We start from the raw sequence: 15,619 nt of genomic DNA, 5'->3' as shown, positions 1-15,619 counted from the left end.
TATCTTAGAGTTTGCCACTTCACAATAAAAGTCTTGTTCATGTACCGTATATTTAGAACCTGATAGATGGTTTAAGACAGAACCCCCACCCCCACCCTGGTACCCTCCAAATCTTTTTTGACTGCACCTGTCATCTGCTCTAGCCCACACAGGTGTGGATTATGTATTTCAGACTAACTATGTATTTCAGTCTAATTGCATAGAGCTTCTCTAGCTGCTGTTCATGAACGCATGGCTGACATGGAGAAACTTTACAAGATTGGCTCAACTACATAGTGTGCCGAAAGCTAACATTATGGCCAGTTGTGTAGATATAGTTCCATGTGGAAGTCACATTCTCCTGCAACTTCTGTGTCGGTTTCCTAAGAAATTGTTCCTGAGTGGATGTGCGGGCATGTATGCTAAAAAAAGGCATGAATTGGAATGTCACATTATTTGACACTTGGCAGTTTCCCCCTTTGAATTTTTATTGTATTGAAACTTTAAGTGCTGTTGGTTTCATGCCAGTGAATCAATGCAGTTTTCTGTTTTCTGTTTCTTTTAAAAAGGCAACATAAAGTATTTATCCTCTACCATTGGATAGCCTCTTGGGAATCTGTGATATGACATTCATACTGAATTGGTAGTTTGGGGAAACCCTGGCCCCATGACTTTAGCATCATGGGGATGAGCCACAGCCTCACACACTTGCCCCCATACCTCTCTTTCTTCAGCGGCAGTTTGGAAGCTTCTGCAGCTTGCTGTGATATCTCCAACTTGTACAAACTTAACTATGCTTTGTTGAAACAAGCCCACTTCAAACCATGCAAACCTGCTTGCAGCTGTGCTGCAGGAGCAGAGAGGAATGAGCAGACATTGCACACATGAGCTGCGGTGGAGCACTGGGTGCATACACAGCTACTAACTAAATGCAGCTTTGGCATGCAGATTTTGCTTAATATAGTCAGTTTGAAATATGATTACTGGGCTGGGTTGTTGAGCTTGTGAGAAATTGAAGTTTTCAGATGGCGCTGAGGAATAAGGGTCAGCGCCCATTTCCTTTCCTATCAGGATAGCTGGGCAGAGGAGAGAGGTAATAGTTCTCCCAGCCAAGCAGAAGCTGCATCTTGGAGACAGATTCTGCTTGCCTTAGATCAGGTATGTCCAACAGGTAGATCATGACCTTACGGTCGATCACGGTGGCGTTACAGGTAGATCACGGGATTAATCCTGACCGATCCCCCCAAAAAGCTCAGCAACTCTGGCCACTCCCCCCCCCTAAATAAAGCTCAACCACTCCTGGCAATGACAATGGGTATATCTGCCAGTCTTATTATAGTGAGTCTCTTGGTAACTGGACGTGCCCACCTTAGTCTACCCAGCAGACTCCAGTTGTCCTCTCTATAACTTGCTGGATCTCCTCTACATTTCAAACAGCTGCTTGTGAGCCCCCCCCCCTGAAATATATCACTTCCTCTATACCATAATCATCATAATCATCATCATCATCATCATCATCTGGCTGGGTTTCCCCAGCCACTCTGGGTGGCTCCCAACAGAATATTAAAAACACACTAAAACATCAAACATTAAAAACTTCCCAAACAGGGTTGCTTTCAGATGTCCTCTAAGAGTCAGGTGTTTATTTCCTTGACATCTGATGGGAGGATGTTACACAGGGTGGGCGCCACTACTGAGAAGGCTCTCTTCCTGGTTCCCTGTAACCTCATTTCTCACAGTGGGGGAACTGCCAGAAGGCCCTTGGAGCTGGACCTTAGTGTCCCGGCTGAACGATGGGGGTGGAGATGTTCCTTATTGATTTATATATCTCCAGCCTTGCTTCTTGCCTGCAAAAAACCTATTGTCTGTGTGTTTGTGAAATGAAAAATGTAGGTACTCTTAAGCACACACACACACACACACACACACGAGTTGCTGACTATATTTACAGTATGTAGATACAAACTTCCAATGTGACTGAAAACCTGCCTTTAATAAAGGTGCTTTAAAATACATTGCCAGATCTCAGTCAAGCAAAATGAACCAGGCATGAGTTGGAAGGCCATTGAAATGTCAGTTGGTTAGATGGGTTGGACTAACATGTCCCGTCCCCCGTCCCCCACACACATGGAAGACCTGCATAGGGTTACAGTTGAATTATTTTGTAATTGTACTAATTCTATTGCATTTTAGTGCTGCAAAACCTAATATACCTAGTCCCAAATACATGTTCTGTTGATGAAAATGCATTTCATCCAGAAAAATGAGGGGGAAACCTTCGTCCCATGTCATAATGAGAGAGAGGTTAGGAACGGAAAAAGAAAGCTTTTTGCAGCTGTCTGTATAGTCATGGCAGTTGGGTTCAAATGAACTGATAGTGGACGTGTATGGGGAGAATCCTAACATGTTCACAGATAAAGGAAAAGAAGAAAAGGAACTACTTCAAGAAATGTTAAGAAAGATCAGAGAGAGAAGATTGCATTTGGCAAGGACAGAGTCTCGGGAACAGAGGACGCAAGGAAGAAAGAATAGTAAGATCAGCTGTATCAGTGATGGCAGAAACCTCTAAGTGAAATACAAAGAAAAAGTGCCATCAGTAGAATGTGTTGTCACAGATATGCACGAAGACACTTTCTAGTGCAATAATCTGGGCAAAATCTAGACTGAAAGGAATCAAGTAGGGAATTGACAAGCCGGAAGTTGAAACACTGAGAGAATGTGACACATTCTAGGGATGGACAGGAAGGGAAGTGGAACAGGGTAATGAGTGCTATTCAGTCACAAGGGATCAAGAAAGTTTGAGGATGGAAGGCACAAGAGCAAAACCACAAGCCAATTTATGAAAATGCCAGAAGAAAACTGCAAGAGTGAACTAATACATGAATCGGTGGAATGGGCGGGGGAGACAACAGATAGCAGAGCAAGAAGGGAGCTGGGGTTTTTTTTTGGTTCTGCTGCCTACCACCCTCAGTACATTTTGTAGAAAAGTGGATGTTAATGCTTATTCTTTGTTGAAAATAATGGTCTGATAAGTAGATTGAAACAGAGGACCTATTTACTGCAGCTTTTGCCAGCCTGGTGCCTTGAGATGTTTTGGAGCATAGCTCCTATTAGCTCCAGCCAGCACAACTGGTTTCATTAGAAGAAAACGGTGAAGAAAGATGGAGTTCAAAAGAAACATGAAGAAGAGGATCAGTAAGCACTGTGACAGGTATTATCAGGGAAGTATTCAGGAAAAAGCCTAAGGAGGTAGAGGTGAAACATGTGAAAGGAGGATGAAGAAAAGAGTTTTATGCCTAAAAAAAAAACTTAAAGTAGTAAGAGTTATTGCACAGAAAGACACTCGGTGTTCACCTGTGCCCACTTTCTCATTTTACATACTAATGATGCATTTTAATACATGTTCAATATTTTAATACTTTTCTTTTATTGCAGATAACTGGGATCCATTTTCTCACCCATATAAGAAAATGGATTTTGGGAAATGGGAGTTGTTCATCCCACCTGGACCAGATGGATCTCATCCTGTGCCACATGGATCAAAACTAAAGGTGCTCGTTTCAAAATTGTACTTTTGCTCTATCCAGTCATTCTCAGTTCCTGATAGTGAAGTTTTTCCTGCTGTCTCTCTGATGTGCCAATTTATATTTTAAAGTTCAAAGGAGACTTGCAGATTCTTCTCTTCACCTACTTGGCTTCCTGTCAAAATAATATAAAATAAAGGTATCACGACACTGCAGTGAACAAAAGGGTTTATGGTGAATAAGGAAGGTGACTTTACTGCAAACCTAAAATAGCTGAATATAGTTAAGGCTTTAATAAATGTTGAGAGAAACCCAGGCAGAGGCTTACAAGTTCGTTTGTTTTTCCAAGTTACGTCCCCACCTGAAGGAAACGTGCAAATTCAATGATAAATGAATAAGCTTTGACTTGCATCCTGGGAAATGTGAATGCAGGATGTTCACAGAAGGGCACATCTTTGTCTCGACCTTCTTCCGCTTCCCTCTGAAAAGCCACTCTGGAGACTGAGTGTGGGGGACTGCTGGGGGGAAAAGGCATTGGCCAAAATTGGATGAAGAATTGAATCGAAGGAGCCATGACTGGAACCAGATTAACTGCCAGCTAAAGGCTCCATGCAACTGCTTGTGAAAGAGCTTAGAGTTTACATACTGTTGTAACAACATATTCTATCTAGAGCAATTGACATGTTTTAGCTTTTTAAAAATTATGTCTAAGTGGAATAGTTTTGGAAATACCATAGAAATGACTGTAGCTCAAAGGTACTGGGATGTACTGTAGAAGGTTCTCCCACATCCCAGGAAAGACATCAGGCAGTGATAAAGAACTGGTGCTGTGTTTTGTTTAATATGTATATCTAATACTCTGATCCATCCAACACTTAAGGACTACTTCATCAAACCCCAGGTACAGCTAGGGGGTAAAGGTAAAGGTAAAGGTAACCCCGACCATTAGGTCCAGTCGCTGACAACTCTGGGGTTGCGGCGCCCATCTCGCTTTATAGGCTGAGGGAGCCGGCGTTTGTCCGCAGACAGCTTCCGGGTCATGTGGCCAGCATGACTAAGCCGCTTCTGGTGAACCAGAGCAGCGCACGTTTACCTTCCTGCCAGAGTGGCACCTATTTATCTACTTGCACTTGACATGTTTTCAAACTGCTAGGTGGGCAGGAGCTGGGACCGAGAAATGGGAGCTCACCCCATCGTAGGGATTCGAACCGCCGACCTTCCGATCGGCAAGCCCTAAAGAACTAGAATGTCTTTCATATATTTTACTATGCAGGCTTGGATGATGCTAATATTAGTTCCATGTGCTGTGTCTTACTTGAAAGTTTGCAGCTATAAGATGAGGGACACTTCAGAACAACACAAACACACACACAATTTCATACAAGAAGATGATGGGATCCAAGCCATATTTTTATATATAAAAAAATAAGGATAAAGTTTTCCACAAATGCAAATTAATCTTTTGAAACTTCACCACTCTGGCACATGCCATGATGGCTCTAAAAGAAAAAAGTGGAAAAGGGTAATTCAGAAAATGCTGGTATTATTTTATTAAATAGAGTTTTACCCCACCTTTCAGGGTCTCTACCTGCAGAAGGTGGCTTACAACACAACCAGTGAAAATAACAACATACTATATAATATCAAATTATTTAAAATAGCAAAACAACATTAGTGGGTCACTTGAAAAGAAAAAGGCAAATAAGGGCAATATGTTCTTAATGCTTGGATGTATTCAATATTAACATTAACTATTTTCAGAATATTGATGATGGTTGCAGTCAGATATCATAATGATAGCCCAGCTAATTTATAGATTTTATTATAGACTTGTGGGTAAATGATAGGAATGTTCTGGTTTACTTTTAATTTACATTGAGCTGGAAAAAATGCAAGAAATCTTAAATGAGCTGTAAACTTTTACTATCTTTCAAACTGTGCAGAAATATTTAATAATTTAAGATGCATTGAATCATTGGGTCAATTATCATATAGTGCATTACCAAACATTGATTTAGTAATATTTGAAATAAGTCACTTTCTGCTCAAGAACTAAAAAAAATTGAGCAGCCTGTGCAAGAGTAGTACTGGGGACCTTTAATTTAGAATAGGGCACTGTGCATTTTCCATATGAAAATAAATGAGGAGCAGAGGTCATAAACAAAGTTGGTTTATCAAAAGTCGTGCCTCTGCCTATTTTAAATTCTCCATACAGACTTCCCATTTTCTCGCTTAAGGGCTAGACCAAATATGCTGTTAAAACCCTTGTTTAAGATGAATTTGTTATTTTTGTCCAATCGTATTAACCTTTATAAACCAGCTGAGGTTTATTCCCTTTAAATTGTTAGCCTTTAGAATAGGTTTATCAGCTACTGAAGGTGACAAGTTTCTGTCACAAGATGTGTATCTGCATGAGTGAATAAAACAGCTCTCACTTGGGTTCAAACAAAAGCTTACCTTAATGTGTGTGTGTGTGTGTGTGTGTTTATACACACACATTTGTATACAACAAGTTCAGTTATTCAAGTGCCAATCATTATGTAGCAGAAATGGCACCACCATCAACACACTAGGGAGGAGATACCAGCAGACTTGGGAAAGACTTCAGAAGACACTCAGTGATGACTGAACATGCTCTCAGTGGGCATCAAATGTTGATGTTTGCGGGGGGAGTGGGGTTATGGAAACTAGAGGGGACAGGGGACATAGAATTGAATCTCCTGGAAAAGGGTGTGCAGGCTAGCTTGGCTGCGATCCTCAACAGAAACACACCACTCAACAACTTTTTGTTGCTGTTCCAGTTATTGTGACTGAAGTCCATATGCTTCCGCTATGTTTATCTTGGAGGAGTTGGAGGAGTATTTTGAAAGCTGCCTATAGAGGAAAGGGATCCATATGGTTTAAGGAAACCAAGACATATGCTAGAAGAAAATGAGAGTGGTGTGTGACGGTGGGGGTGGGGGCTGAAACCTCCTGAGGTCTATCAGCTAATCTCAACTCTTTCCACACTTTGAAAATGAGAATTAATTGGGCTCTGAACATGAGCAAAAATCTGAGTAAAGAGCACACAGTATAAACATTTCAGACCTGTATTAGTCTGAGATTATTTGTTACGTTGGCTATCCTAGGGAGACTTTGTTTCCAGATTCAACATGTTAATGACCAATATGTTTCCATTAGTGCTCCACTGATATAGTGCTTCCCTTATTTTGGGTAAATGAGGTGTGGATTGTGTTCCTCTTTCAATTTAAGTACGGGATGGTTCAAAAGATTTCTCTTGGTTAGTACCAAATTAATTGTATGAACATCTAGTTTAAGAAGAATTAGGGTTACTAAAGTTACATCTTTAGAAATAAAACTCTTTTAGCCTTTTAACAACTTCTCAATTGCAATTTTCTCCCATTTATGGTGCAATCCTATACTCAATTACCTAAGTGAAAGCAATTGAACTCTGTGGGGCTTTGAAGCTTTGCGCTATTAATTTATTCTGATTAATACATATGTTATGATTTTATTTTACCTTCAAATTATATGACTGTGTGGTTATATCAGTATTTATGAAGATTGGAACAGATGGCCATAATGGTGTGGTTTAATATAAAGAACTTGCTTGAGATAAGGGTGTGGATATTTATGCTTCTGAAAGCTGCTTTACGTGTGAAATGCACAGTAGCTATTTGGTCTTCTGGAGATTCCAGTAAAAATGGACTAGGCATGCAAAAGACCTAATGTGTTGATCATGATGTGTGTACATGCCTGTACATGTGTGCACGCACACACATATAGAATTGTAAAATGAAATAATGAGTGGTAGTTGATGTCACACAAGGTCCAACAAATTTCTGCATTGCCTTGCTGGTAATTTCATTTCCCAGAAGGTGGAAGAAGCAACAAGGGGACTATCTACCTTGGACCTGGTCTTCACCAACAGGGAATAATAATAATAATAATAATAATAATAATAATAATATATTATTATTATTTATACCCCGCCCATCTGGCTGGGTTTCCCCAGCCACTCTGAGCGGCTTCCAACAAAATATTAAAATACAATGGTCTGTTAAACATTAAAAGCTTCCCTAAACAGGGCTGCCTTCAGATGTCTTCCAAAAGTCTGGTAGATGTTTTTCTCTTTGACATCTGATGGGAGGGCGTTCCACAGGGCGGGTGCCACTACCGAAAATGCCCTCTGCCTGGCTCCCTGTCACTTGGCTTCTGATCAATTGAGCTTCTGATCAAAGGAACTGATCAATGTAGTGGATGTACAGGGAACTTTGGGAGCAAGTGGACATCCTGTCTTGGGTTTCCTGATACAGAAGGCAAAGGAAATCTCAGTGTAGTCAGGTATGCACTCTGGACTTTAAAAGGGCAGATTTCAAAAAGCTTAAGGAACTACTGGGTGAGATCCCATGGTCAGAAATACTCATAGAGAAGGGGATTTTCTGATGGTAAGACCTAGGGCCTTTTTTCAGCTAGAACTTGCCGGGACTCAGTTCCAGCACCTCTCAGGTGAGCGTCATTGGCATTATAAGATAAAAGGGAGGCATTAATAGTGAGTTTTCCCCCTTAGAAAAATAGTTCTGGTGAGAGCTGTTTGACAGTAGAATGGATTCTCTCAAAAGGTGGTGAATTCTCCTTCACTGGAGGTTTTTAAACAGAGATCTTGTTTGTTTTTATACATATGTTAAATGATTAGTGCTTTGTTGAATTCATATAGTTAAATGACTGAGGTTACCAGTTAAATATCAAGCATGGATTCAGAATTGTCTTCTGAAGGTGTCATGGATAAGCTCCTAATGGGGAATTTTCTTTTGATAGCTGGTTTTATAATTGAGTTCTGATGAAAATCAAACAAAAAGAGAAGTTGGCTCTTTCATTAATTTTGTGTTTGTTTAAAATGTACTGCAGAAGTGGTTCTAATTTGTCTTTCTATAATGGGGTGTGTGTGTGTACCTAATCATATATCTGAGGGAACAAATAACACACATTTCTCTGCTGTAGTCACCTTCAAAAATACCTGTGCTTAACTCTTCTCTTTTTTTGGTACCATCTTCTCCTTTGGTATTCTAGTTACCAATGCTACTAGGGTGGATTTAAAGAGAATCGTGGTGCTATGGAGATAGGAATCGGCTTGACTCTCAATAACTAAGTTCACTAGTGATCTTCAAGAATAGGAAACAGGACAGCCCACAACCTAACGGTGATGAATGGACCACTTGTATTTCATCCATGTATTTGGAACTGGCACCCATTACGCTGAAGCTTAAAACATGTAAGGTCTCTCTTCAGACACACACTAAGCTAACAATGGACATTTTGCTAATGTTTGAAGTAGTTATCCATTAAAATGTCAGTTACCAATGTTCTATCACACTCCGACATGGTCAGGGAAACAAGCCACAAGGGCTGATTTACTCAGATAGGGTCTTTTTGTTTTCCATTGAGCTCTAGGAGGCAAAGATTGAAGACCCAAAAATCTGGTATTATGAGGGGAATGGACCATATTGAGCACCTCCAATTATATTCTGGGATACATGCATTTCCTCCCTTCCTTGTAAGTGAATTGTTGTCATTGCCATCTTATGATTGCAACAACTCTCTGAGGACACTGATGCATTGGGGGAAATGTTGAGGCAAATGGGGAAATGCTGCTTCCCTCTCCCCTGTCATACTTAACAGGCCAGGCTGAAGTCCTACACATGGGCTGCTTAAATCCCAGTGGTTTCCATGAGATTTGGGTAGCTAACTGAGCAGTGCAACAGCTCAGTGAAGTTTATTTGTTCAGTGGGTTTATTATGACAATTTTAGTTTTCACTGAACCAATTTTAGATCTTTGACATTGTTTCAAAGCGTCCCCAGAGGTCTAAACGTACAACTCAATTTAAAAATTGTTCCTTTCCCCTTTGTATTCTTTTCCTAAATATGAATTGCAGTTACCTCAATTGCTGCACAGTTGTGGTTTTGGAATATTCCGAATAAATGTTTAAAAATCCAAATTGTACCACATATTACTGAACTTAGTACCTTTTTGTATTTTGAGATATATGCTGTAAATCAACTTGAGAAGAATTTTGCTTTTGAAATAAAATAGGTAACTTATTAATATTAAATAGATAAATACTGTAAAATGCCATGTAGCAGGGCAGTCTAAAGCTTTTTCTAGGGCAGTGGTTCATAGTTTGATTGATTGCATTTATGTGCCACTTTTCATTCAAACAAATTGCAAAGCGGCTTACAAACAATAAATAAGAACAATAAAATACTAGAACATAATAGAACACCTCAAATACAACTTAAGTCATAGAATGATTAACAACTCATCAGTAAAACCATTACAAATCTTCACTAGAACAATAAAAATCTATAAAACACTTTAAACAAAGCAACAGTTCTATGATTCTACAGTATGACTCTATGAACATAGAGCATGAGTATGATTTGGGAGGTGTGAATAGTTGTGAGAAAATGTATGAGCTACCCTCTACATCACTTTCTTCTCCTCTCTCTCAATCCAGCATGAACCTAAATTGGTTTGCCTGAAAATAAAGCACCAACCTGGTTTGTCCAAGTTAGTGATCAACTAAACGTTTTGGTCTCTCCTAAGGCATTCCAGTGCTGTTAAGCTAACAATATCGTAATCACATACACTTGATTGAAAGCCGTTTTTAATTGCCAGGTTTTCTAATATTTGAATTTCACTCTGGCTTCATTATTCCTAAACTGAAAACAAGATAGGCCATGCAAAAGAAACAGTTTGTCTGGCTTACACTAGTCACAGCTTAAGACTTTCTTGTTTTAAGAAGCACACTGTTATAAAGTATAGACTACTGTATTTGTTCCTCATGTAGGCTATACCTATACCTAACAACATTTTTTTAAAAATGTCTTTTGCAGGGTCTAACTACACATGGCCCTAATTGCATCAGTTGTCAGCACACCATGTCCCCCCCCCCCAGTTAGTTATAGACACAGGGATGATATTCATTGAGAATGTGAGGAAGGAGATTTAACACTTGGTACGACCACAATGACCCCAGCCATTCATGTGCTGCAATTTGGCTTAAGAAAAGGGGTCTCACTGGTTCCACTGGGTGTTTTTCTCACCAAGGTGTGTGGGGATCTTTATTGCTATGATGGGTGGGAGCTCAAACCTCCCCTGCATACTGCACTTCTGATAAACATCACCGTTACCTAATAAGAAGTAATACAATAGGTGCCAGATGCCTCAGTTGGTAGAGCATGGAGCTTCTTAATCTCAGGGTCGTGGCCCAACCTTGGGCAACAGATTCCTGCATTCCTGTGTTGGACTAGATGCCCCTCTTCCTTCCAGCTCTACATGTCTATTATTCTTTTTAGTTAGGCTATTATTCCTCCATCAAAGAAATACTTCCTGTTTAGAACTTTTATTTCGAATATAGTAACTCTAGCTGAAATCAGATTTAATCTTTCACTACAAGTAGTACCACTAATAGAGTGTTACTAAGGGGTATATATTATGTTTTGTGCTATACTGTAAAAGTGTTCATTTGTAGTGAAAATGCTTACTTCAACAGGAAGCTGCAGCAAATAATAATAAATGTTGAATTTTGAAATTTATATAAATAATTTGCCATCTCACCTTAACTTTGCAGAATCTTGCTTGCTTTATATCTTTCAGCAGTTTCAGTTCTACATTTGGGCAACAGGTGGAACTTCAGCCAAAAGTTCCAGAAAGGAAGTCTGTCACTAGTTCATTGTCCTCATTGGGGAAACAGTGGCGTAATTTACTAAATGGATCCAGATAATGCCTTTTATTTGCTTGGACAGCTATCACAAGAACAGTATCAAGGGTATTTATTGTGAGGATGATAATAATGTCCGACCTCTTTTGGGGGTTGTTATGAAAATGAATGGTACAGAATTGGAACACTCTTTTCACATTGACAGCCTGACTTGCAGCTCAGTTAAGCCAAGGTACTTGGAGTTCAGCCAATTTAGTCCCAGTTGAAGTAAGTGGATTTAAGTGGTAGCAAATCTAATTAGGTTGCGGGTTGTGCTACCGAGGTGGTGTATTCATAAAGTGATTGGATGTCAACATTATATGTGCAGTTTCTTAGAATAAAATTTGGATTATAATCTTGAGGATTTTTGAAACAAAAGAACTGTTGATAGTTATAAAATCTTATTGCTGGATTATATTGTATTTATTTAGCAATGTGCTGCTATTCTTCTTGTGTAGAGTGTGTGGGTATCTTGTGTTTGCCCCTAGACCCAGAAATAAAGGCGAGGGAGATAAAGGTTTGAGTAAGTAAGGCCACAATATTTTTTAAAGTGGATCTCCAGTGAATTTTATGCTAATCTACCCAACTCCTTTTCCAGATGTACCCAATATCCCTCAAGTAAACCCAAGGAGACTTTGACTTTGACCCTCAGTCATTAATATTGTTCCTTTATAATCATAGGGATGTATATAATCTAAGACAGCATTGAATATAATATTAAAGCAGGATCCTGTAGCACAAATTGTCAAGGATTTGTATGTTGGAAATAAATGACCTGTACAGTGGATTGATATTCACAGGTGCTAGACCAGTGTGCAGAGGAAAGGATAGGCCTGATGAGAGTCAACAACATGAGACTGAATACTGATAAGACAAAGGTGCTGTGGGTGGCTTTCCTGAGCTTGGGAATTAGGGAGCTGGTCTGTTCTGATTGGGGTTGCACTCCCCCCCCAAGCAACAGGTAAATAGCATAGTGGTACTGCTTGATTCAAATATGTCATTTGTGGCCCAGGTGTCAGTGGCAAGGAGTGTCTGTGCTTAGCTTTGGCTGGTTCACTTGCTATGGCCATTCCTGAATATCCTTACCTCAATAACCCACACTTTAGGGACCTTCCGGACTAATATAATGTGCTGTATGCAAGGCCTCCCTTGAAAATGGTCAGTAATCTGCAGTTGGTGCAAAATATGGCCAGCAGCATGTGAAAGAGAGCTAGTGAGAGGACCATGTGTCTCTGAAACCTTGAACCGTCTTCCTGTGCTCTATGGGGCCCAATTAAAAGTGTCCACAAAGTTTTCTAAGACAGTTTTGTTCATCCATAGGTTTGAAAGGTCAGTGAGATTCCACCGCTTGTTGCTAAATATTACGGTAGTGCAGCTGTTAACTGGAAGGTTGGTGGTTCAAGCTCAAATAGGGATGGTTCTGGACTCCTGCATTGCAGGGGGTTGGACTGGTGACCCTCAATGTTCCTTCCAACTCCATAGTTCCATGACTCTGTGTTTCTGTTTGCACAAAAATGAATTTTTTAAAAAACTAGTTATAGAGAGGATAATTCTTGAATGCCATGATCCAAGTCTGGGGAAGTACTCTTTGGTTAGACAACCCCAGCAGAGATTTAAAGTCAGAATTTATGCAGAAAAGTAAAGCATGGAAATATAGGCTGTTAGACCTTTAAAATACGCCTTTTAAAGTGAATCCCAAAATGTCCCTTTAAAAGGTTTCTTTCCCTCTTCCTCCAGCACAGGAAAAGACCATGTTTGGTAAGTTAACAAATGGTTTACTTACAAACTTTCCAAAGGTCAGGTTCATGTACTTCAGAACAGTTGCATAGGCTGTAAAGCTTAGTGGTGAACTTTCCTAAATTATTAGTATAGGAACTCAGGAATATCATATGAGAGCATGTGGATGAGTTGGAACAACCAGTTCAAACCTCTTCACACATTGAGCTTCACAGGTAGACTGGAGAACAAAGATTTTCCCTAAAGGTGAGGGGAAATGGACATAGCTAAGCCGACAAAGGTCCGTATAGTTAAAGCTATGGTTTTCCCAGTAGTGATGTATGGAAGTGAGAGCTGGACCATAAAGAAGGCTGATCGCCGAAGAATTTTGAATTATGGTGCTGGAGACTCTTGAGAGTCCCACGGACTGCAAGAAGTTCAATCCTATCCATTCTGAAGGAAATAAGCCCTGAATGCTCACTGGAAGAACAGATCCTGAAGCTTAGGCTCCTACTTTGGCCACCTCATGAGAAGAGAAGACTCCCTGGAAAAGACCCTGATGTTGGGAAAGATGGAGGGCACAAGGAGAAGGGGACGACAGAGGACGAGATGGTTGGACAGTGTCCTTGAAGCTACCAACATGAGTTTGACCAAACAGCGGGAGGCAGTGGAAGACAGGAGTGCCTGGGGTGCTCTGGTCCATTGGGTCACAAAGAGTCGGACATGACTAAACAACTAAACAACAAGAAGAAGCCCGGTAGCACAGCTTACTCTATGGTTTTAACCCTTTCATGCATTAATTAGACTTAAGCATGTTGGTTAAAGCTATGGTTTTCCCAGTAGTGATGTATGGAAGTGAGAGCTGGACCATCAAGAGGGCTGATCGCCGAAGAATTGATGCTTTTGAATTATGGTGCTGGAGGAGACTCTTGAGAGTCCCATGGACTGCAAGAAGATCAAACCTATCCATTCTTAAGGAAATCAGCCCTGAGTGCTCACTGGAAGGACAGATCGTGAAGCTGAGGCTCCAATACTTTGGCCACCTCATGAGAAGAGAAGAATCCTTGGAAAAGACCCTGATGTTGGGAAAGATTGAGGGCAGTAGGAGAAGGGGACGACAGAGGACAAGATGGTTGGACAGTGTTCTCGAAGCTATGAACATGAGTTTGACCAAACTGCGGGAAGCAGTGCAAGACAGGAGTGCCTGGCGTGCTATGGTCCATGGGGTCACAAAGAGTCGGACACGACTAAACGACTAAACAACAACAACAAATGTTGGTTATATGAGGCTGGATATCTATATTTAGTTTTAAATGTTTAATTTTGGAATTGATTATATTTATGATTTCATTATGTTTATGACTACCGGTAGCTCTAATGCTAATAATCACACGCTAAGCTAAAATCATATTAAAACACATGCTGAGGGGAACTATTTCCTGTTTAGGTGTGTGAGATTTTGCAAATTCTTTTTCCTCCCAGTCTAATATATTGATTTGGGGAAAGTGATAGGAAAGATGGAAGAAACAAACTCTTTCATTTTTTTTTGGGGGGGGGGAGGCTAACAAAGTGTCTCTTGAGAGTTTTCTGTGAGCTTGAGAAGAATAATGAAGCAAGCCATGGTTGGGGAGGATTGCCTGACGTGCTCACCCTCTTCACTAACAGGTGTAGGATTACTAGCACAGCTGATAATTATTGCCCACAATTATTGATAGAGCTCTGTTACTTTAGTCCATTTGTATTTATATATGTTTTGCTTTCTGCAATCATGATCAGACATTTCATTTAACACAGGCCAGATGCGAATATAGAGCTGGATTCATGTTTTTAATGAATAGAGCAGTAATGACACATAAGGTGACATTTAATACAAAAGTAAAATGAGAGAAGTTACTGGTTTTTAATAATTCACTGGAATGTGTTTTAGGTGCTTTATTGAAATGGAAAGACTTTGTCTTTCTACGAATGGAGTTATATCTCCCTCTTTTGGAAAATCAAGGCATGACCTGTTTTAGAGATAAGACTTAGCTTCCTTGATTTAAACTCTTTTTCATTTTCTTTATACAGTACAAGTAGGCAGATAAACTTGCTTGACGGCAGGGGGGGGATGACTAATTTGTTTTCCATCCATTGACATTTATATTAAATATTTAATACAGGTCCAAATGCAAATAGGTAGCTAACCCTAAAATATCAGGGGACTGTGTTAGCAGCATCTGGATCATTGGAATTTCCATATGGAAATGTAGTCGCAGGCTTCTTTTTAAATAGAAAGTCACTGTTCCATCGGCTGTTCTGTGTGTCTTTCCCACCACAGCTTAAATTTGTTCTTGAAACTTCCTTCTACACCCCCTCTATGTTTCCTTTTTTGAAAAAAAAACATGAATAATTACTAAAGAAATTATTACTAAAGAATTACTAAAGAAATTATTACTAAAGAATAATTACTAAAGAAATAAATAATTATAAAGCTTGCTAATATGATTAGCTTTATTCATTAATTGCTTAATAAGTGGGAACTTATGGGAACATAACTTACTGCTAGATTCACCACACTATCCCCATCTCTGCCACAGAGAGTTGTATCTTGCATCAAATCAACATTGCTCCTACTCTTTGTGCTGGTGGGAGAAGACTCAA

The 15,619-nt window shown here is 39.8% G+C and overlaps 1 protein-coding gene across 2 annotated transcripts in view; it reads left to right on the top strand.

Annotated features, from left to right (window-relative positions):
- The window catches only part of GBE1 (1,4-alpha-glucan branching enzyme 1), a 160,463-nt gene that overhangs the window by 44,297 nt on the left and 100,547 nt on the right, over window positions 1-15,619 (top strand). For both annotated transcript variants that reach the window (XM_035114821.2, XM_035114820.2), the window contains exon 3: window positions 3,415-3,530. In XM_035114821.2, the coding sequence (XP_034970712.2) occupies window positions 3,415-3,530 (116 nt within the window). The remainder of the gene's footprint in view (window positions 1-3,414; window positions 3,531-15,619) is intronic.

The sequence above is a fragment of the Zootoca vivipara genome, chromosome 4, assembly GCF_963506605.1.
Source record: "Zootoca vivipara chromosome 4, rZooViv1.1, whole genome shotgun sequence".
Lineage (NCBI taxonomy): Eukaryota > Metazoa > Chordata > Lepidosauria > Squamata > Lacertidae > Zootoca > Zootoca vivipara.
Note: the sequence above shows the minus strand (reverse complement) of the source record. Positions and strands in the feature narration are given on the sequence as shown.